Raw genomic sequence first — 23,874 nt, forward strand, 5'->3', positions numbered from 1 at the left:
TCTGCTTGGGCAGCTTGTATTTGCTAGATCAAATCTGCTAAAATATTATTTATATAATTTTTTAAAGACTCAATTTGAGGTAATTCATCTTAGTAATTTCTTTGTGTACTTTACTACAAGTTATATTTCTAATAAAAAAGGTTAGGGATATAGTTGTTTAGAATATGTTCCTTTTATATGTCCCAGGTAGTTTGTATATTTCTTTTTGCTTTGATTTAGACATGTAAGCTTTGCGCAGTGGCAGTATCGTAGCCAATGAGGTTTATCCGAGGTGCGATTATTGCTAATTGATTTAGACATGTAAAGATTGGTCATTGAAATATATGATAAATTTTATATTAGTATAATGTTCTAATATGTATAGTGTTTTAAGACTGTGTTTGATTTTTGTAAAATGTACATATTTTAAATGTATGATTTTTTTTTTTAGATTTCAGAAAACTTTTATTTTGACCTTAATTCTGAGCAGATGAAAGGGTTATTACGTCCCCATGTACCACCTGCTGCCATTACCACTTTGGCAAGATCAGCTATTTTTTCTATCACTTATCCTTCACAAGATGTTTTTCTTGTAATAAAGGTGAGAATAATGTTAAATATATTAGTTTGTATAGTGTCTGTGTACTTGTCTTTCTATTAATACCACAGGCTTTTTAGGGGCAAAAATTTTATCTTTATTTTTTCATCTTAATATTTATTAACACCATATTGGATGTGCACTATAGGTGCTTCCTAAGTTTTTTTTGAGTAGAAGCTCTGTAGGATTCTCCGGAGAAACAGATCAGTAGGATGGAGACACACACATACACACACACACACTCAGAAAGAGAGAGAGATTGATTGATTTTAAGGAATTGGCTCATGTATTTCTGAGGGCTGGCAAATTTGAGATGTGTCGGGCAAGGTGGTAGGCTGGCGTTCAGGTAAGAGTTGGTATTGTAGTCTTTTTTTTTTTTTCTAAGATTTTATTTATTTATTTGAGGGAGAGAGTGACAGCACAGAGGGAGTGTGGGAGGGAGAAGCAGACTCCCTGCTGAGCAGAGAGCCCAAAGTGGGACTCGATCCCAGTGCCCTGGGATCTTGACCTGAGCCGAAGGCAGAGACTTTAACCCACTGAGCCACCCAGGCGCCCCTGTTATTGTAGTCCTGAGTCTGAATTCCCCAGGGCAGCAGACTGGAGATTCAGGCAGTGCCTCTTTTTTAAAAGATTTTATTTATTTATTTGACAGACAGAGGTCACAAGTAGGCAGAGAGGCAGGCAGAGAGAGATTGGAGGAAGCAGGCTCCCTGCTAAGCAGAGAGCCTGATGTGGGCTCAATCCCAGGACCCTGGGATCAAGAACTGAGCCGAAGGCAGAGGCTTTAACCCACTGAGCCACCCAGGTGCCCCCAGGCAGTGCCTCTTTGTTGCAGTCTTGAGAATTCTTTTTTTTTTTTTAAAGATTTTATTTATTTATTTGACAGCGAGATCATAAGTAGGCAGAGAGGCAGGCAGAGAGAGAGGAGGAAGCAGGCTCCCTGTCGAGCAGAGAGCCCGATGCGGGGCTCGATCCCAGGACCTGAGATCATGACCTGAGCCGAAGGCAGAGGCTTAACCCACTGAGCCACCCAGGTGCCCCGAGAATTATTTCTTTGGGATACCTCAGTCTTTGTTTTTAAGGTCTTTTAATTTGGTGAGGCCCACCCACATTGTGGAGAAAGTAGTCCACTTCATTCTACTTGTTTAAATGCTAATCACCTCTAAATAAATACCTTCACAGCAGCATGTAGATTAGTTTGATCAAATAACTGGGCATGATAACCTAGCCAAGTTGGCATATAAAATTAACTGTCATAGGAACCTTACTGTGATTTTATCACTCAGTGCTTATATAAATATGAAACTCTAAATCATCAAGGTTATGGAGCAGTATGATTTGATTTTCAGCCAGTTAAGAATTAGAATTACAAACATGCGGGGGGGGGGGGGATAGAGAGAAGCAAACCATGGGACAGACTCAACTGTAGAGAATAAACTGAGGGTTCCTGGAGTTGAGGTGGGCAGGGGAATGGTTTAAATGGGTGATGGATATTAAGGAGGCACTTGGATGAGCACTGGGTGTTGAATATAAGTGATGAATCTCTAGATTCTACTCCTAAAACTAGTCTTACATTATATATTAACTAACTGGAGTATAAATAAAAACTTAAAAAGAAGGATAAAAACAAAAACAAAAGAATAAGAATTGCAAATTGTAAAATCTCTATGTTACTAAGCTGTTTAGCTTAGGATAACTTAAAGAATTATTTACCATAACTTGACTTTGACTTGAGAGAAGCCTAAAATATATTCCTTAATCATTTATCTTTATTTATATAAAATTATCAAAAAAGGTAATGAATTTTACAATAAGGTTATAAAGTGGATTATCATGAAATGAATCCTGTTTACCCACAGGAATAATGTCCTAATTTGTGGACACATTGCTATGAATTCAGGTTAAAATAGGTCTTAGCTACAATGAACAGTCAATCCTAGAAGCAAAGATTTAGCAGCACTAGTCTTTTTTAGAGAATAAAAACAAAGCTCATTGAAAGAAACCTGCAAATAGATGAAAAAAAAAACCCCCAAACTTGGGTTTACAGTAAGGTAATGATAACAAAATAAGCTTAAAATTATTTCAATTAAATTTTTGATTGAAGTATGATAAAAGTCATAAATGTATGGCTTAATGAAGTATCCCAAATAAATACATTATGTTACCACCCACCCAGGTTAAGAAACAAAATGTTAACCAGAATCCCAGAAACTGTCCATATACTGTTCACTACTCCCTTTTCTTCTCCCCTAAAAGTATTTGCTTGTTTTTGAACACTATGTTAATAGGATCCAAGAGTATGTTTATTTTGTGACTTGCTACTTGATTGTGTGATTAATCTTACTGCTCTATGCAGCAATTTTTATGTTTAAAAAGATTTTATTTATTTTAGAGAGAGGGAGAGAGTGTGTATGTGAGAGTTGCAGAAGGAACAAAGGGAGAGAGAGAGAGAATCCCAAGCAGATAATTTCATTGAAGGTGGAGCCCAACACACTTGATCCAACAACCTCAAGATCATGACCCAATGGAAACCAAGAGTCTGATGCCTAACCAGCTGAGCCCCCCAGGCGCCCCGTGCCCCAGTTTTAAAATTCATTTACATTGCTATATAGTATTATATGACAATAGCATAATTCTCTTTACTGGTGATAGCCATTTTGGTTAATTTAATTTTGTGGTTTTTATCAGTAATTCTGTAAACATTTGCATTTCATGAGGATAGACATGTATTCATTTCTGTTTAGTTTATTCTTGGGAGTAGAATTGCCAAGTCATAGAATATTTGTATGTCGGCTTTGTTAGATGCTGTCGAGTGGATTTCCAAAAGTATCTGTGATAATTGCATTCCCACCAGCAGTGTAGAAGTTTCAGTTAGTTACACTTGCTACTTACCAGTTTTTTTTAAAAATACTGAGATATAAAATATCTACAGTAAAATCTTTGTAGTATACAAATCTGGAGTAAACAGTTGGGTAAATTCTTCCACATGTATTCATCTGTATTATCACTCCTCAGCTCAAGACATAAGGTATTTCTGTTTCCTCCTTCTGAAGGGTTCTTGTGTTTCTCTTTCTAGTGACTACCCCTGCCCTTCCACCAGATAACTAGTATTCTAACTTCTGTCACCATTGCTGGCTTTTCTTCTTGAAGTTCATGTGAAAGGAATCGTATCATATGCAGGCTTTTGTGTCTGGCTTTTCACTCCATATAATGTCTGGGAGAGTCCTCCATACTATGTGCAGCATTAATTTGTTCTTTTATGTATGTTGTCATGTCATACTCCTTCGCATGATTAAAATGGTTTATTTATCCTTATTTGGCCAAAAAATAACCTCTCTCACGCTTTCCTGATACCTTTAGACATATCTTGCCAACAGATGCACAAAATAAATGGAGATAAAGCACAGACACTCACTGACACAGTTCAAAGCTATGGTAGCTTGATGCTGAGATGCTGAGTGGAGTGTCCAGGGAGGGAGCTGGAAAGCCCCACTCTTGCTCCTCAGGGTGTGAGCTGCCTTTATCTGGCAGCTGCAAAGCAAATGTTGAATGTTACTTTTACTATTTGCCTTTTTTGATAGAAGTGAAACTCAGTTAGCAAAAGCAACTATTAATACAGGTCTTCTGTAAAAGCAGAGTGGCATAATGTAAGCTTCCTAAAAGTGGGAGATACTTGTATTTTTTTCCTTTTGATAGTATTGTAAATGAAATTGTTAATTTCCTTCCTGAATTGTTCATTATTAGTGTATAGAGATACAAATGGTTTTGTATCTTTTTGCGTTTTGATTTTGTATCCGCCAGCTTTGCTGTATTTGTTACTTCAACTGTGTGTGTGTGTGTGTGTGTGTGTGTGTGTGTGTGTAATATTAGGATTTTCTGAACAAAGAATCATATCTGTGAACAGGGACAATTTTACTTTTCCTTTCAAATTTGGACTCATTTTTTTCTCTTTTTCTTCCTTATTTTCTGGCTCAGACTTCCAGTATTTTGTTGAATTGAATTGGCAAAAGTGAGCATCCTTATCTTGCTCCTGATGTAAGAGGAACAACTTCACCATTGAATATCATTTTAGCTGTGGTGTTTCCATATATGACCTTTATTATGTTGAGGTAGCTTTCTTGTATTGCTAGTTTGTTGAGTATTCCTAGTGTGAAAGGGTATTGGATTTTGCCCAATTATTTTTTTTTTTATCAACTGAGATGATCGTGTGTTTTTTTTTCTGTCATTCTGTTAGTGTAGTGCATTATGTTGATTGAATTTCTTATATTGAACCATCCTTGCATTCCAGGCTGATTGCTTTTTTTTTTTCTCCTTTTCTTTCTTTTTATTTCCCTTTCTTTTTTCTTTTTTTTTTTTTTTTTTTTTGGCTTAATTAGTCTTTACTTTTTTTTCTTTGACAGCTAGAGAAAGTTCTACAGCAGGGTGACATCGGAGAGTGTGCAGAGCCATACATGATTTTCAAAGAAGCAGATGCCACAAAGGTAGACTATCATGCATCTCATTTTTCCCACCTTTATAGTCATATAGTCCTTCCCCAAATCTCCTGAGTCCAACCCTAAACATCTTCAGGTTTCCCAAGTTGTTATTTGGGAGAATGCTATACAAGCATATTATGGAATTTCACTACTAGTTCATCATTTTCTATTGGCCTACCCACTTTTTTACTTTCTTCTTTATTTCCTTTGTCACCTAGCTTATATCATATGCTGTTGTTGTTGTTGTTATTATTATTATTATTATTATTTTGGTCTTAGAGGGGGGTTGGCTAGGGACAAATGGAGTGAGAGAATATTAAGCAGGCTCTATGCCCAGTATGGAATCCAATGTGGGCTCAGTCTCACAACCCTGAGATCAAGACCTGAGCTGAAATCCAGAGTCAGATACTTAATTGACTGAGCTACCAGGTACCATTATGCTGTGTTGTTATTTAAAATCTCTGTTACCTGCAAACTAATTTACTCTTTACGTTTTTGTTTTTTTTTTTTCTTGGAGAGAATGAAGTTAATATAGTTTAATTCCTAAATAATGAAAATTTTCAAAAGTAGTGATATTTTTATAAAATAGTGGTCTTTTTTTTTTTAAAGATTTTATTTATTTATTTGACAGACAGAGATCACAAGTAGGCAGAGAGGCAGGCAGAGAGAGAGAGAGGAAGGAAGGAGGCTCCCTGCTGAGCAGAGAGCCCGATGCGGGGCTCGATCGCAGGACCCTGGGATCATGACCTGAGCCGAAGGCAGAGGCTTTAACCCACTGAGCCACCCAGGTGCCCCTAAAATAGTGGTCTTGATAGTAAAACTTTTCATAGCAAGACACCAGTATTCTGGAGCTCTGTCTAGTTGCAGATAATTAAGGAATATGGTAAAAATAGAAAATGCAATTTGTTTTGCCATCAGACCACTATGTTGTAGAATGTGGATCAATTTATAAAACAAGAGTAATTTATATTAAAGTTGGTACCAAATTTCGGATACCCTGAATTAGCTACAAGAATAACAGATGAGGGGCACCTGGGTGGCTCAGACAGTTAAGCGTCTGACTTCGGCTCAAGTCATGATCCTGCGAACCCTGGGATCAAGTCCCACATTGGGCTCCTTGCTCAATGGGGAGCCTGCTTTTCCTTCTCTCGGCTCCTGTTCTCTCTCTCTGTCTTTCTCCAATAAATAAATAAATAAAATCTCTTAAGTAATAATAAAAAAAAAAAGAATAACAGATGATCTTAGATCTTTGACCACATGATTTAATAGTTTGAATAGCCTGGAGAGTATGCCTGAGGAATTCTGGACAAATTACCAAAATCTAACATGTGCTTTGCTTTCTATCTGTGAAATTTATAATAAGAACTGAGACTTTTCTGCTAATCAAGGTTGACCTGGGTACATGATAATGTTCTCTTATCCCTGGCTAGCTGGTTGAAATCAGGGTTAATGTATGCTGGCTTTCCCCAGGTTGTCATTTTTTAAATTTAATTTCCTGTTTTGCGGAGCTCATAGTTATAATAGCACCCTATTACATACGTATATAAGCTGATAGAATCAAGTACACTAGATATCTAGTCTCTAAAGTAAGATTCTATTTTGGAGGTATAATAGATAGGAAGAAACAGTGCTACCATTTAGTATCCTTCCCTCTTTTCCCAGACCCGAGTCTCAAGATAGGACTATGGTAGAGTATACATCCTATATGGAAAGAGCATATAAGAGATTCGGTGTAGGTTTTTACTCTTAGACCATTGGTTGGCTATCACAGGCCCCCTTAGTGTTTGTGTCAGGGACAGCCTAAAAGTTGGGCCAGCTTCAGGATATCTTCCTGATAGGCACATACTGTTTGGACCATCAGTCTGTTTCTGGGGTTTGGTCCCTTTGTAATAATTTTTTCTTTGCTTCTTTTATGAAAATTCTTGGCTTATTAGCCTGTCTGTGCTCCCCAGTCTCACCGTACCTTACTCCTTTTCTTTCCATAAATTAAGGATTAGTTCCAAATGGCTCAACTGCTTCCATCTTTTTCAGAATAATAAAAATTTAGCAAGTCCATAACCTTGAATTATTTTATAGTTAGCAGTTACTGAGTAGAACATGATTCTACTTCTTTTCATAAAATGGTGCTCGTAATACATAAACATGTTTGGCACTTGCTCTCCTTTTCTCTCCTAGGAACAAGGTGAGATAATCACAAAGAGAAATTTATTTATTTATTTATTTATTTATTTTTTTAAAGATTTTATTTTTATTTATTTATTTGACAGAGAGAGATCACAAGTAGGCAGAGAGGCAGGCAGAGAGAGAGGAGGAAGCAGGCTCCCTGCTGAGCAGAGAGCCCGATGCGGGACTCGATCCCAGGACCCTGAGATCATGACCTGAGCTGAAGGCAGCAGCCTAAACCACTGAGCCACCCAGGCGCCCCACAAAGAGAAATTTAAAAGACTTACTCTACTTATACATTTATAGAATGGGTCGAAAGTATTCAGTGGTTAAGATAAATAGTGTATACCTCTGAAAGGTATAAATTATTTTTCCATCTTTTTATAAAGAAGGTTTTATTTGAGAGAGAGTGAGCAAGAGAGACAGCACTTGAGCAGGGGCAGAGAAAGGGAGAAGTAGACTCCCCACTGAGCAGGGAGCCCACAGTGGGGCTAAATCACTAGGACCCTGGGTTCATAACCTGAGCTGAAGGCAGACTCTTAACTCACTGCGCCAACCAGGCACCCCTGTTTTTCCATTTTTGTTGAGAATGGATAATTCTTACCCCGTCTTTTTATGTATTATGAAGTAGTCTTTAATTCATTTCTTTTGAGCATAATTATATAATGTATAAAGTTTTGTTTTGCAGAATAAGGAAAAATTGGAGAAGCTGAGAAGTCAAGCCGATCAGTTTTGTCAAAGACTTGGGAAATATCGCATGCCTTTTGCTTGGACTGCCATCCATTTAATGAATATTGTTAGCAGTGCGGGGAGTTTGGAAAGAGATTCTACAGAGGTGGAAATAAGCACTGGAGGTAAGAGTGTTTTATATAAAATATTCCTAAATGTATAATTTTTTCTTTTTTCTCTATAGGCTTGTTTTATTTGTAGACCTTGCAGTGTTCTGAAGCATAAAATGGTTTTCTTTTTTTTGCTTTTTCTCCCCACAGTTTTATTGAGATGTACTTTATATACCACACAATTCACCCATTTAAAGTGTATAATTTTTTTTTTTTTTTGATATATTCACAAGGTTCTGCAATCATCACCACAGTCTAATTTTGGAACATTTTTGTACTCATTAGCAGTAACTCCGTTCTCTCCCAGTCCCCAAACCCAACCCTAAATAACTTGAGAACTCCTTACTCTGTATGGATATGCTTATGCTGGACATTTCATATCAGTACAATTATACAATATGCAGTCTTTGCGTGACTAGTTTCTTTCATGTAGCATAATGTTTTAAAAGTTCATCTATGTTGTAGCATGTATCAGTATTTAATTTCTTTTTATTGCCAAATAATAGTGCATCATGTGGATATATTGCATTTTATTAATCCATTCATCTGTTGATGGACATTTGGGTTGTTTATGTGTTTATACTTTTTGTTTAATATGAATAATGCTGCAGTTAAAGTTCATGTATAAGCTTTTGTGTGGACATATGTTTTTATTTCTATATATACTAGAAATTGTTGGATCAAATGATAATTCCGTATTTCACCTTTTTTTTTTTTTTAAGATATTATTTATTTGACAGACAGAGATCACAAGTAGGCAGAGAGGCAGGCCGGGGTGGGGGGGGGGAGGCAGGCTCCCTGCTGAGCAGAGAGCCGCATGTGGGGCTCCATCTTAGGACCCTGGGATCATGACCTGAGCCAAAGGCAGAGCCTTTAATCCACTGAGCCACCCAGGCCCCCATGTATTTCACCTTTTGATGAACTGCCAGGCTGTTTTCCAATGTTTCTGCACCATTAAAAATTCTACTAGCAGTGTGTGAAGGCAATAATTTCTCCATATCTTTACCAACACTTTTATTATCTGGCCCTTTGATTGCAGCCATCCTAGTGCAAGTAAAGAGGTTTGTCATTGTAGTTTAGATTTGCCTTTCCTTGATAATTAATGACCTTGAGTGTTATTTTTTGCACTGGCTATTTGTATATTTTCTTTGGAGAAAGATGTAGTCATATCCTTTGCCCGTTTTTTTAAATGTCTGTTTTGTTTTGGGGATGCTCATTTTTTACGTGGCTCTTTTATATTCTTGTCATAGAGTTGTAAGAATTCTTTAGGTATTCTGGATATAAATCTTTTCTCTAATTAAGGACTTGCAGACATTTTCTCCCAGACTGTGGGGTTCTTTTTTTGTTGTTTGTTTGTTTGTTTACTTTTTTTTTTTACTTTTTTGATGGTATTGTCTGCAGCACAGATATTTTAAATTTTATTATTATTTTTTTTAATTTGACAGAGAGAGGGATCACAAGTAGGCAGAAGGGCAGACAGAGAGAGAGGGGGGAAAGCAGACTTTGCGCTGAGCGGAGAGCCCGATGCGGGGCTCGATCCCAGGACCCTGAGATCTTGACCTGAGCCGAAGGCAGAGGCTTAACCCACTGAGCCACCCAGGCGCCCCCAGATATTTTAAATTTTGATGAATTTCCATTTCTCTGTTCTTTTGTTGCTTGTGCTTTTGGAGTTATATCTAAGAAAGCATTACCTAACCCAATATCAGGAAGATCTACCCATATGTTTTGTCTAAGAGTTTAAAGGTATAACTCTTACATTTGGGTATAATTCATTTCAAGTTACTTTTTATACATGGTAAGAGGTAGAGGTCCAACATTATTCTTTTTATGTAGGTAATGAGTTGTCCCAACACCCATTTGCTAAGACTGTTCTTTCTCCAGCAAATGGTCTTGCTATTCTTGTTAAAAATCAGTTCTTGATGGATATGTAGGTTCTGGACTCTGAATTCTATTCAATTGATTTATATGTCTCAGCTTATGGTAATACTATTCCATTATGATTATTTTAGCTTTGCAGTAATTTTTGAAAGTGGGGAGAGTGGCCCTCCAACTTTATTATCTTTTTTAAAGATTTTGTGTGTGTGTGCCTAATTTTGGACCCTTGTAGTGTCATATGAAGTTTAGGATCAACTGTTGATTTCTGCACAAAGGTTTGATAGGCATTACATTGTGTCTGTATATCAATTTGGGGAATATTAAGTCTTCCAATTCATGGAATGTTTTTCCATTTATTTAGATCTTAACATTTTTTCCAACATTTTATAGTTTTCAGTGTACAAGTCTTGTCCTTTTTCTGTTAAATGGATACCCAAATATTTTAGTTTTTTATGCTGTTTTAAATGAAAGTGTTTTCTTAATTTCATTTGTAGAATGTTCATTTCTTGTATATAGAATATTGACTTGAATATTGATTGACTTGAATATTGATCTTGTACTTTGAAACTATTTGAACATGTTTATTAATTAGTTTTTTTTTTTTTTCTTTTCTGGATTCTTTAGGATTTTCTCTATACAAGATCATGTCATCTGCATATAACAAAAAGGTTTACTGTTTCCTTTTCAATCTGGATGTCTTTTCTTTCTTTTTTTTTTTTTTAAAGATTTAATTTATTTATTTAACAGAGAGAGAGAGAGAGAGAGAGAGATTACAAGTAGGCAGAGCAGCAGCCAGAGAGGGGAGGAAGCAGGCCCCCCGCCAAGCAGAGAGCCCGATACGGGGCTCGATCCCAGGACCCTGAGATCATGACCCGAGCCGAAGGCAGAGGCCTAACCCACTGAGCCACCCAGGCGCCCCGCTTCTTCTTTTTTTTAATATAGACATTTATAGATATATTTATAGATATATTTATAGATCTATACATTTATAGATATAAATTTTCCTCTGAGCAGTTTCAGTGATATCCCATATGTCTTGGGATATTGTGTTTCATTTTCATACATCTTAACTATTTCCTGATTTCCCTTGTTATTTCCTCTTTGACCCATTGGTTATTTGAGAGTTTGCGGTAACTTCTACATGTTTATGAATTTCCCAGATTTTCTTCTGTTACTGATTTATAGTTTGATTTCACTGTTGTTGGAGAACATATTTTGTGCAATTTCAGACCTTTTGAATTTATTGTATTTTGTCTTATGGCTTAGTCTGCCTTGGAGAATGTCCTGTGTGCACTTGAGAAGGGCATGTATTCTGCTTTTCCTTGCTGATATGTTGTATAGATGTCTGTTATGTCTATTTGTTTAAAGTCTTCTGTTTCCTTGTTGATCTGCAACATAGCTGTTCATTTGGTTTTGAATAATGGTGTTATTGTGCAAGGACTTGGAATTAAAATTCTGTTTTGAATTCAGATTCAAGTTACGGGCTATTACATGGTTACTAAAATTTTTATCGTGTGACTATTTCCCAGCAAATACATAGTTCCTCTATAGCTGCTCATCATAGCTCATCTTTGGTTATATGCATAATCGTAGCATAGTAGAGACTTTTTTTACACTAGAGAAATTTTAAAAAGAGAGCCAGAAGTTTTAGGTATAGTGCTTTCTTACTGATCTCTCCAGAAGTGAAATTCTTTTTTTTTTTTTTTTTAAAGCTCATTTATTTATTTGGGAGAGAGTGAGTGAGCACAGGGGAGAGGGAGAGACAGTCTTGAGCAGACTCTCTGCTGAGTGTGGAGCCTGATGCAGGGCTCAGTGTCACAAACCTGAGATCATGACCTGAACCAAAACCAAGAATCAGATGTTTAGCTGACTGTGCCACCCAGGCGCCTTTCCAGAAGTGAAGCACCTACTACAATCAATATGCTGAATTTTCAACTTTAATGATTCCCCCCCCTGTGTTTGGAAAGCTGCTTTAAAACAAGTTTTAAATATTATGAAAATGAATATCATGCTTTTTCCCCCCCTTGGTAGAACGAAAAGGGTCTTGGTCAGAGAGGAGGAATTCTAGTATTGTTGGCAGACGATCACTCGAAAGGACAACAAGTGGAGATGACGCTTGTAACCTGACCAGCTTTCGACCTGCTACTCTCACAGTGACAAATTTTTTTAAGCAGGTATTATTCTGTCATGTAGGAATTCTAGGGGGCTATTTGTATGTGAATTTTTTTTATTTTCAGAAAAATTGTAATTGTACATGTGCATGCAGTGTTTGTGATTTTCAGAAATTAAAAAAAACTTTTAAGGATAAGAAGTATTAGAATAAAAGAATCTTATGCCTGTTGTATAATTATATTTATTTAACTGTTATAGTAATAATGCATCAAAATCTATCCTCCACATTTATATCCTATTTCTTAATTGTAATATTTTAACTTTTAAACATTTATGGTAAATGAATTTTTTTAGTCAGCGATTGTGTGGTTGTATCTCTCTTCCCCATCCAAGTTTTTTTGGGTTGAATTTACCACATCAATGGTATATGGAATAGGACTTTCAGGCCTTTGTAGTGCATTCTTGTGCTAAAATGTAATCAACATTATTTTTATAGGTGCATTTATAGGTCCAAGAAATTCTTGATCAAAGATATTTTATTCTTTTCAAATATGTTCTCTGTTCTCTGTACTTCAAATCATGAATCAAATCAGGAGTTTTCAAATGCTGGTCATGATCCATTAACAGTAACGGAAATGTAGTAGATAATACTCAGGTTAAAAACAAACAAACACAGTAGAATAGAAAATTAATAGTGCATTGCACATAGCGAGGTTAAATGTTCCTTCAGTGAGCTTTTTTTTCCCCTTATTTTTGCATGAGTACATGCACGTATGCTTGTCCATACTGGGTTTTGATACAGAATGAATTGGTACACGTATATGTTTTGGAACAGAAGAAGGGGAAGTGCTAAATACTGTCCAAGAATTCCTTCTTTTGAGGTCTTATTCTAAATAAGAGGAGGAAATCTTGGCCTATTGACATCTTATAACTTGAAAGAGTAAAGTAGCTGAGAATTGTCTAAAGTGGTAAGGGTCTTTTTATTATGGGCAATAGAACAAGAAAGAGTCTAGAAAAGGCCACAGTGTTATTTGGATGAAGTGAGAGGCCAAATAAAGCTACAGGAACTGGGCAATAGATTTATGTGATACAGTGACTCAGCCTTGCAGCTATGACATTTTTCTCTCTTTCTACTTCTTCAAGCACTATATCACTTCTGCACTATTTCCCAGTTCTTTTTTCATTTCTTCAGCCTACTTTATTATTGAACTGGTATTGTAACCTTAAATCAACAAGTCATCCATCCACCCACCTACCTATTGATCCAACAAATAGTTTCTGAGTGTTCAGCATTTACTGAGTATCAGTACACCCACCTACTTATTTATCCAGCAAATATTTCTTGAGCATTCACCACAAACTGGATACTGGAAGCTAGCACAAAGTGATTGTGAAAACTTAAATGAATGATGATTGGAAACATCAACAATAGAAAGCATTTATTTGTTTGTTTGTTTATTTTAATGGAAAACATTTATACTTTGTACTGTGTATTTTAAAAAATTAGCATGTATAATTTTTAAAAATATTTTTAAATAGCTAGGATACTATGCACCAGACAAATGCAAATTAAGTAAAAAGCAGAGATTATAATTTTAATATAGTAGAATTCAAGGTACAAGTTTCTCCTAAATGAGATACAGAAGGTAGTTCTTTTTTTAAATTGATGAGAGATTACTAACCATGATTGGGATGTCGTAATCAGCAGTGCTTATGTACAGATTTGAAATTGTCAAGTCAAACTTACTAAAAGTACATGGAGATATAAAAACAAAATTAAACCCACCCATTAGTTTTAAGAAAGTTATTTGTTGACAGGTATATAAGTTGGCATATACAGTGGTGAATACGCAGTGTGGAAGTGGGGGGTGTCAGCTAGGCTCACTCACATTCAAAGATTGACTTCGATTATTTGATCTAGACTGCCTTCTCTTGGGAAGACTGACATGACTTAGGTGTCTTCCATGTCTGTCTTCTATTCTTATCCTCTAGCAGGCTGGCTTGGTCATGTTCTCATCCTGGTGGCAGAAGTTCAACAGAGGGGCCAAACTCAGTTGTGCAAATTTTTATCAGGTCTCTGGATCACATTTGCTTATTGGCCAAGACAAGTCACAGGGCCAAGTGGGGGGGGGGGGGTTGGGAATTATGTCTCACCCAACAAAAGGCATACAGGGAGTAGAGAGTGGAAGCCAATAAATAGAATCAATTTAACAGGTTAAGTAGACAGAAATAATTAAGTAGAGATAATCTGAATGTACCGTCAGTTAAGACCATTTAAAGATCTGACAGAAGGAGAGTGTATGTTATTTCAGCAACTGATGGAACATTTACAATAATTAGACCACAGGGAAAAATCTTCATAAAATGAAATTCTCTAATCATGACTTAATAAAACTCAAAACTGTTTATCAAAGTATTAACAAAAATCTTGGATCACTTGGAATTAAAAATCACATTTCTAAGTAGTGGGATAAAAGAAGATCAATTCTTTACTCAGTTTAGAATGTAATAGCGAACGAATGGGATATGGCTCAAGATGAGCTCGCAGTAGTAATGTTAAATATGTTCATTAACATATAAAATAAGAAATATATGAACAGTGCTTAAAAACAGTAAGATATCAAGTGCAGGAGGCTTGGATTAATAAAATCTAATGATTGACCCTTTTTTTAAAAAAAAGATTTTATTTATTCATTTGACAGAGATCATAAGTAGGCAGAGAGGTAGGCAGAGAGAGAGGGGGAAGCAGGCTCCCTGCTGAGCAGAGAGCCCAGTGTGGTGCTGGATCCCAGGACCCTGAGATCATGACCTGAGCTGAGCGCAGACGCTTTAACCCACTGAGCCACCCAGGTGCCCCCAAAGATTGACTCTTGAATAAAAGAGTAAAATTCTTTTGTAAGAAAAAATACTGAATTGAAAATTTTGTATTAATTAGGTGTGGTTTGGTTTTTTGTTTGTTTGCTTGTCTTTTTTCCCACTGATTGAGATTATGTCAGTTTTCTTTCTGGTCTTAGTAGCAGGATAATTATTCTTTTCCTTTTGAGTAGTTTCTGTAAACGTATGAGCAAACAAAAGCAGAATCAGATGTGTAAATACAGAGAACAAACTGATGGTTGCCAGAGGAGTGAAAGGTTGGGGGATGGGCAAAATGGGTGAAGGGGAGTGGGAGATACAAGCTTCCAGTTACGGAATGGAGTCATGGGACTATAAAAGGCACAACGTAGTGAGTGCGGTCAATGTTACTTTAATGGTGTTGTATAGTAGTAAATGATAGCTACACTTGTGGTGAGTGTAGCATAGCGTATAAACGCCTTGGATCATTGTAGTGATTAACTACCCTCAAATGAAAAAATTTTTAAAAAGTATTTGCAATCAGAAAAGTGTAGTTTTTGTTGCTTCTTATTCTTTTCTTTTTCAAATTTAGCTAATGCTGTATATTCTGCATTTGAGAAATTCGGTGATATAAAATTGAAAAGACAAAAACTCAAGTGTAAGAAATTTTTAAGACTGTCATATATATATGTTTCTTTTATGTCTATTATTTTTCTTTTTCCTTTTCCTCTACCTCTAAGTTGTATTGATTTTCTGCATTTTAGAGTGTTCTTTAATACCTTATAACATAAATAATGGGCTATAAGTAAATATATAAGATTAAAATGTAGATAATAGTATCATAACTCAATAAAATTTGAAAGTTTAAAAAGAAGAAAACAAATTAGCAGGATAATTATTTTTAATCATAATTATATTATTTTAATCTTACTTTTCTTTTTGGCTAACCTGACAGAAGAGGGTAGGAATATTAATAGGCAATATATATTTATTTTCAATCTACTATATTTGTTTTATTGAATACTTTTTCCTCAGGAAGGAGACCGCCTAAGTGATGAAGATTTGTACAAATTTCTTGCTGATATGAGAAGGCCATCTTCTGTTTTACGGCGGCTAAGACCTATTACAGGTATTTAAAATTTTTGATTAGACATTATTACAACCCTTATCATCACTAATATGTCATATTGTTGGTAATTATGTACTTCTCTTTTCACTTCTCTAAACCATATGTCTTTCTTAGCCCAGTGCCTGTCAGTCTTCTTTATCTCATTATTCTCTTCTTGTGGTCTTAATAGTTTATACACAAGATTCAGTACTTTTGATAATTTGAGTACTGAAATGAGAATGATGAATAATATCATGGCTTAAAATTATTTTTTAGGGGAAAGAGAATGTATGTAGAATGGTAAATATTCAGAAACAAATTCATATTATAATCAGAACAAACCATTCCAGAGTAAAACTGTTTTGTTTGTTGTTACAGAGTAAAAAAGTTTAAATTAAATCACTTAACTTTCAGAATGTTGGCTGAGTCTATGCTAGATCCCTCTGTTTTTTTTTTTTTTTTTTTTGCTTTTTTCTCATTCATTCATTCGATAGGCATTTATTATTTTACATGTACTTATTTCTGTATCAGTTATTTGTAAGTTTGAGACTTGGTAAAATGAAATAATTTAGAGGTCTGAGATGATCTTAATTTCTAGACTTCTTGCAAAAATAGGGTCTAAATCCTTCCAGGAATATTTTTACATGAAGTTTTTCTTATTTTTACATTGTTCTTACAGTATGTTTTTATATGCAGCTCAGCTGAAGATAGACATTTCTCCTGCACCTGAAAATCCCCATTATTGCCTAACTCCAGAGCTGCTTCAAGTGAAGCTTTACCCAGACAGTAGGGTTAGACCTACCAGAGAAATTTTGGAGTTTCCTGCCAGGGATGTCTATGTTCCAAACACCACTTACAGGTAACACATTTTAATTTTGGAGATCTCTGAAATTAGATACTATATATTCTATCGTTAAAGTAGAACTAGAATGAAACTCTCCAAAAATCCTTTGTAGCTTTGTTACATAATCCATTTCTTAGTCTATGGTTTTATTAAGAGTCGTCATGTATTAAACTTAAACTGTGTGCCAGGTCAAAGGTCTAATGTTTATTACCTTACATACATTCTTTTATTTAATTCTCATGGCTTGAGGTAGGTATTACCTTCATTTTAAAAGTGAGTAAAGGTATGACAAGGTCAAGTATACTTCCCTGTGGTGGAGCTAGCCTTGGAATTGTGGGCTGTGAGATTAAAACATTTGAACTCCCAGTTACTGTATTTCCTCAGATGTTATTAGCAGAGTCTAGCGTTCCACAGAACCAAATTTATGTGGCTGCACTGTGGCCCAACAACTAATCAACGGTGTTTACTGATCCACTACTCAGAATATTTGACGCGAGGCTGTTAGATAGGTTTTCTAGGCTGACCACTCCATAAGTCTAAGGGTTCGTTTATTTATACTCCTTATCAATGAAGCCCCTTTATTTGTGAGTGCCTAGCCCGTGACTCGACATTGGGATAGCCAGCAGGGCAGCTCAGACCTAAGACTCCAGCCCAGCTTTCCCCAGCCTCGCACATTTCACCATCAAGTTACCCAGTTTCTAAGGCCAAAATTTTGGAATCAAAGTGATTTCTCTCCTTTTCTTACTCCTCACATTTACTCCTCACACAAGTTTTATAGACTGTGTTTTCAAAATGTTATCCAAATCCCATAGTTCTTACTTTGTCCAAAGATTTTGTTTATTTATTTGAGAGAGAGCATGTGCGCTGCTTGCACATGCATGCCAATGGGGGTAGAAGCAAAGGGAGAGGACAAGAAGCAGACTCCTCACTGAGCACAGAGCCCCACATGGGGCTCCTTGCAAGGCTCGATGCAGTGCTCAGCTAGGCAGGGCTCAATCCCAGGACCCTGAGATCATGACCTGAGCTGAAATCAGATGCTTAACCAGCTGAGGTTAGGCACCCCAGGCACTGCTTACCTTCTCTACTTTTTTTTTTTCTTCAAGATTTATTTATTTATTTCACAGAAAGACAGTGAGAAAGGGAACACGAGCTGGGGGAGAGGGAGAGGTAGAAGCAGGCTTCTTGCTGAACAGGCAGCCCAACACAGGGCTCGATCCCAGGACTCTGGGATCATGACCTGAGCCGAAGGCAGACATTTAATGACTGAGCCACCCAGGCACCCCCCTTTCTCCACTTATAAAACTCTGGCAGGTCACCATCTAGATTAGCACTGTCAAATAGAAATATAATGGGAACTACATTTAGAATTTAAAATTTTGTAGTTCCCGCTTTAAAAAAAATAAAAAGAAACAAGTGAAATTAATTTTAAGTTATTTAACCTAATACACCTAAAATACTATCATTTCAACGTGTACTAAATGCGAAAAACTGTTGAGATATTTTGCTTTTTTTCTTTCCTACAAAACGTCTTCAAAATCAAGTGTGTATTTTACTTTTAAAGCCCATCTCATTGTCAGATGAGCCACATTTCAAATGCTCAGTTGCTGCATGGGGCTAGATCTTAGCCTATTGGACAGCTTCTGATCTCACATTTTTCTGTACCTTTCTGATTTGATCATGTTCCTTTAACCCCTCCAAAATCAGTTCTCAGCATTATCATTAGAGAGATATTTAAATGTTCTCAATCAGATCATTCATTCCTCTATCTAAAACCTCTGGTGACTTCCATCATAAGCAGGAAAAAAATTCCTTATTTTTTAAATAACAGTCTATAAGACTCTATATGCTCTGGCCCCTGCCTGTATCTAACTTCATATCCTACTCTGCTCATTTCACTTTAGCCTCAGTGGCCTTTTTACTCATCCTTGAACAAACAAAATTTCATTCTCCCTAAGGCTTTTCCATTTGTTCTTCTCTTTGCCTGACATGTTTTCCCCTAGATCTTCATGTGGTTTGGTTCATTATTCAGCCTTACGTCTGCTTAAAGGTCATTGCCTCTTGAGGCTCCCTCTCATTACCCTCATTAAAAAGATCCACTTCTTCTCTCCAGTTCTTCGTCATCGTTATTTAGCATCACATTATGTAGTTCATCGTTGTCTAGCATCACATGTAGTTATATCATGGGGTTTTTTGGGTCTTTTTTATTAGAATGTAATGACTGTAAAGGGCAGGGACTTGTTTTTTTCCGTTATTACTTTATTTCCAGCATCTGGAAGAGGCTGCTGCACACAATAAACATTTCTTCATTGAGTTCAGAAATATCAAGGTATGAGAGTGGGATTTAGAGTCATAGAGTTAGGAGTGTGATTTCTGACTCCACTATGCACTATTTGGTGACTTAGGACAAGTTACTTCATATATTGGCCACTCAGTTTTCTTACTAATAAAATGTGAGGTCATAATTATACCTGCTTCCTCTTGTGAGGGTACAGAGTACAAAACACTGCATGTAATTGGCAGTTAGTGTAAGTAAAATTCTAGAAGTTAGGCTAAGGAAAATATATATTGCTTTTAAAAGAAATAAGATATTATGAAATTATTCTTCTATAAATTATATATTTAAGTACTTACAAGCAAATGGAATAAAGAAGTGATTATATAATCCAAAATTTGTATGAAAGCATTTTGAGGTTATCAGCTGTACGTCTTATCTAGTACAGGAATCTCATCCAGAGCAACCCTAACTTGTGTTTATCTGTCTTGCCTCCGCTTGGACTGTTTCAGAGATAAAGAAAATAGAAACCAGGGACTTCGAGTGGTCTTTTCTTTCATTTTCCTACTTTTGTTATTTACATACTTATATTTTTAAAAAGAATTGTACGAATATACTTAAAGTTCGTGTAAGTACTGTATGCTTAAAATTAAAAATGGAAGTTCTTCATCTTACTCCTACCAGCCTTTCCCTACGTTGATGTCTGATTTTCAGTGTCAATCACTGGTACCTCTTTTGCTCCTTCTTTTGGTATTTTATTCCTTGTTTCCTGAATAACATATTCATCTACTATTTCTTGATTCTTAATTTAATTTTAACATTTATTTACTGTTATAGAAGACGAAGATTTAACTCTTACATCTTCCTTCCTAAAAATACATGTACTTGCATAAATCTGGAAAAAATTACATATGCTTGTTATCTCTTCCATACGTAGTTATATTCCAGTTTTTCATTAAATCAGTGTTGATTTTTTTTACATGTTTGTGATTCTTATGTAACTATTTTTGCAGTGGAGCCCTGTAGATTACTATGATTTTATTCCTGCTGTTTTTGATTTATATAGCTTTTTATTTTCCTGAAATAGTTAACATTATTTAGTTTCCCTACTTTTCTGTATGTTAATTCTCTAAAGCTTCTAAAATTCTCTAAAGCTTCTTGCAGTACAATAAAATACAGCAGATAATCATTTCCTGTCTCGCAGCTTCCTCAGTTCCCCTTGAAACTAGATTGTAAATGTGGCCGAGGGAGTTTCCGAGGCTTGCTAGGCGTACTGCACAGTTGTCGTCTTGGAGCTGTTTACCATGATCCTGGAAGTTCTCTTTGCATTTCTTTTGCTATGGAGTCGCTATTTCCTGTATAGTTTTCTTTCTTGTTTTACTCATTTTACGGACAACCTTCAGTATCTTCTTGACATAGGGTGTATGGGAGTAAATTTTCTGAGACTTCTACATCTGAAAATGTGTTTATTTTACCTTTACTCCAGAATTACTGATTTTGCTGGATACAATATTCTAAGTTGTAAATTATTTTCTGTCAGGATTTTGAAAACATGACACAACTGTCTTCTGGCTTTAACTGATATTTTTGAGTGGTCTAATACTTTTTTTTTTTTAGAAGATTTTATTTATTAGAGAGAGAGAGGGTGTGAGCATGATTGGGGAGGCAGAGGGGCAGAGAGGGAGAAGCAGACTGAACAGGGAGCCCAATGCAGGGAGGTGGGGGGATGGGAGGCTCAATCCCTGGACCCTGAGATCATGACCTGAGCTGAAGGCAGATGCTTAACCTTAATGGACTGAGCCATCCAGGCACCTCAGGTGGCCCAATGTACTTCTCATTGCTAATCCTTTGTTGGTATCATTTCCTTTGAAGGTTTTTTTGAATTGTTTTTTTTTTTTTTTTTTTTTTTTTTACCCCTGGTGTCCTGAACTTGCCTGTGATGTGCTGATATGATAACATTAATTTAGTGCTCTATAGCATTTAATTTAAATTGTTTTCATTTAAATTAATTTATTCAGTCTCAGAAGAATCTTATAAATTATGTAATTCTGGCAGAATTGTTATTTTTTATTTATTATGAATAAATAAGAGATAAGAAACTTATCTGGACTTGAACCCAGGTCTTATTTCTGTGTTCTTCATCTTTTGGGATGATAGTACATCCAGCGTTTATAGTTATTGACAATATGAATAAAATTAAAGTTTTTATTGCTAGATAATTGATTGCTACATTTTTATTAAAGCAGGCAGAACACCTTTATTTACCTTGTTATTTGCCTCAAAATATACCTCATTATGTATCCTTGTCTAATAATGTTTTTAATGCCTTATAACTGAGCTAAGTATATGAAGGGCTGAAATAGAAGATCTAGACATGTTTCTGGAGTTGAATGGGAGTTAGGTAGAGAGCTTATCTAAAGTCAGAAGATACCTTACTGAATGAGGTAGCCTATTGTTTTCTCTCAAGTATGTATCCAACTTTAATCCAGTTTTTTCTGTGGGGAAGAGGGAAAAGTTAACACACCAGAAGATTTAAATGAATTTTATAAATTATTAGTTAGTATGTTTTTATTGGGTATGAGTTTACGGAAAGTGAATAAACATATTAGTAGCTGTTTCCGGTAACTTGTTTATTTGCGTTTGATTTTGGTTTTTATGATTGAATGCTTTACCATTCGAAGTGTTTAGCATCAGTAAGGATAATTGATTGTCTGAAAATCATAATTATTTTCTATTTTGGCAGGAAACTTTTCAGGTGTAAGAATGAATTCATAGCTAGTTAGCTTGAGAATGATCTGGAGAAATCTGTTAACATATCTCAGTACCTTTAGCTTGGACTATATCTAAGTACTGTGTTAATTAAAGAGTCGATACTTGGGGCGCCTGGGTGGCTTAGCGGGTTAAAGCCTCTGCCTTCAGCTCAGGTCATGATCCCAGGGTCCTGGGATCGAGCCCCGCATCAGGCTCTCTGCTTGGCTGGGAGCCTGCTTCCTCCTCTCTCTCTCTCTGCCTACTTGTAATCTCTATCTGTCGAATAAATAAATCTTAAAAAAAAAAAAAAAAAAAAAAATAAAGAGTCGATACTTATCCCAAGCATTATTAGTGAAAATAATATTATAGGCAAAAAATGATTCATTTTATGTGTAAAGAAGAACTGTTCTCTCATGACTGAGCAGTTTATTCCTAGAGAATAACAGAACCAGCTAAACTCATCAGTAAGATCAGGTTTATTCCTATTAAACGTTTATTGAAAACAAACACTGCTTTAGGTTCTAATGTTTTTTATTAAAATAAATTGGTTTCAGGCTAGAATTTTATATAATCTGATTTTATCTTATTTACTGCCTTTAAGGATCTCATGTAAAATGTTTTAACTCATTAACAAACACTGATAAATTGTAACATAGGATGTCAAGTTTCTTAGGATTGCTAAGTTTCTTAAGGTACAGAAAGGATCATAGTGCTCTTAGTAATAGGTGAAAACTGTTGAAACAAGAAGGCACATTGTTTAAGAAAGATTAATAATTTTCTACTGTAAGGGTGTCTTTCAAGACCTAAAGAAAGGTACATGAGACTATAGAAGTAGATTATGGTTTCTATTCTCCATCCGTATTTTTCCTGTTGATACTTGTTGGCCAAAAGAGTTCCTTTCATTTTAAAAAAGAATGATTATAAAGTTGATTGTATGCTTTTGAAAAAAAAAACTCTGAGTTATGAAAAGAAAGAATAGTTTTTATATTATGTGAAATGGTATGACTCTATGCATATTTTCTGAAAAATTGGGAAATGGAACCAAATTTTGCAACCACATTTAATTTTAGAATCATCTAAAACTGGAGATCGACTGATTTTCCTTCTTTTTACATAGGGATAATAAAAGTTCCTGTATCTTAGAAATTTGTGAGGATTAAATAAGATAATACATATAAAGCTTTTTTTTTTTTTAAGATTTTATTTATTTATTTGACAGAGATCACAAGTAGGCAGGGAGGCAGGCAAAGAGAGAGAGAGGAAGCAGGCTCCCCGGTGAGCAGAGAGCCTGATGCGGGACTCGATCCCAGGACCCTGGAATCAGGACCTGAGCTGAAGCCAGAGGCTTTTACCCACTGAACTACCCAGGCGCCCCTATATTAAAGCTTTTTGCAAAGTGCCTGACACATATTAAATGCTCAGTAGAAGCTTTATTAGATTACGTTTATCCAAGCCTTACATAACTTGGGAGAGAATAGTTTGAAAGCATAGGGATTCTGAGTTTTGAGGGTATAATTAGATAAAATTATTTTTAGAGGGGAGGTTATCAAAGTTATCAAAAAGTTAGTAGTAGCTTGCTTTGTATTATTACTTGAACCTTCAGTGCCATGTGACCTGAACGTTAAGTCTTAGGGATTGCTTATTCTACTTAATACTGTTAAAAAAGTTTTAGTCTCATGGACAGCTAATATTTTTAGGAATTTATGGTTTGTGGGGAGAGAAAAAAAAAACCCAAACAGACCCCATTACCATAACAAGAAAATCTCACATAGAAATAATTCTAGAATCACAAAAGGAAGATGTATGAAACCTCATTAGAAATCAGTTAACATACAGATATCATAAAATATTTTGCATAAGTTTCCATATATATTTGCTGACTGAATTGTTGCTGGATCACAATAGTATTTTTCTTCCTCAGTTTGAATTCTTTTTAACCTTTTAAGGAATGTTTTGTGGTCAGCCATTATTTCAGGTTATATACACTAGTGTTCATTATACAAATCTATATGTGTACATTGTCCCA

General features: G+C 35.6%; 1 protein-coding gene and 1 pseudogene across 13 annotated transcripts in view; both read left to right on the forward strand.

The window, feature by feature from the left end:
- Positions 1 to 23,874, forward strand: part of DOCK7 (dedicator of cytokinesis 7) — a 220,722-nt gene that overhangs the window by 57,653 nt on the left and 139,195 nt on the right. For all 13 annotated transcript variants that reach the window (XM_046006342.1, XM_046006260.1, XM_046006266.1 and 10 more), the window contains exons 9-14: positions 431 to 580; positions 4,978 to 5,058; positions 7,904 to 8,069; positions 11,961 to 12,103; positions 15,909 to 16,002; positions 16,678 to 16,840. In XM_046006342.1, the coding sequence (XP_045862298.1) occupies positions 431 to 580; positions 4,978 to 5,058; positions 7,904 to 8,069; positions 11,961 to 12,103; positions 15,909 to 16,002; positions 16,678 to 16,840 (797 nt within the window). The remainder of the gene's footprint in view (positions 1 to 430; positions 581 to 4,977; positions 5,059 to 7,903; positions 8,070 to 11,960; positions 12,104 to 15,908; positions 16,003 to 16,677; positions 16,841 to 23,874) is intronic.
- LOC123927834 lies at positions 227 to 358 on the forward strand (annotated as a pseudogene).

The sequence above is a fragment of the Meles meles genome, chromosome 1 (genome assembly GCF_922984935.1).
Source record: "Meles meles chromosome 1, mMelMel3.1 paternal haplotype, whole genome shotgun sequence".
NCBI lineage: Eukaryota > Metazoa > Chordata > Mammalia > Carnivora > Mustelidae > Meles > Meles meles.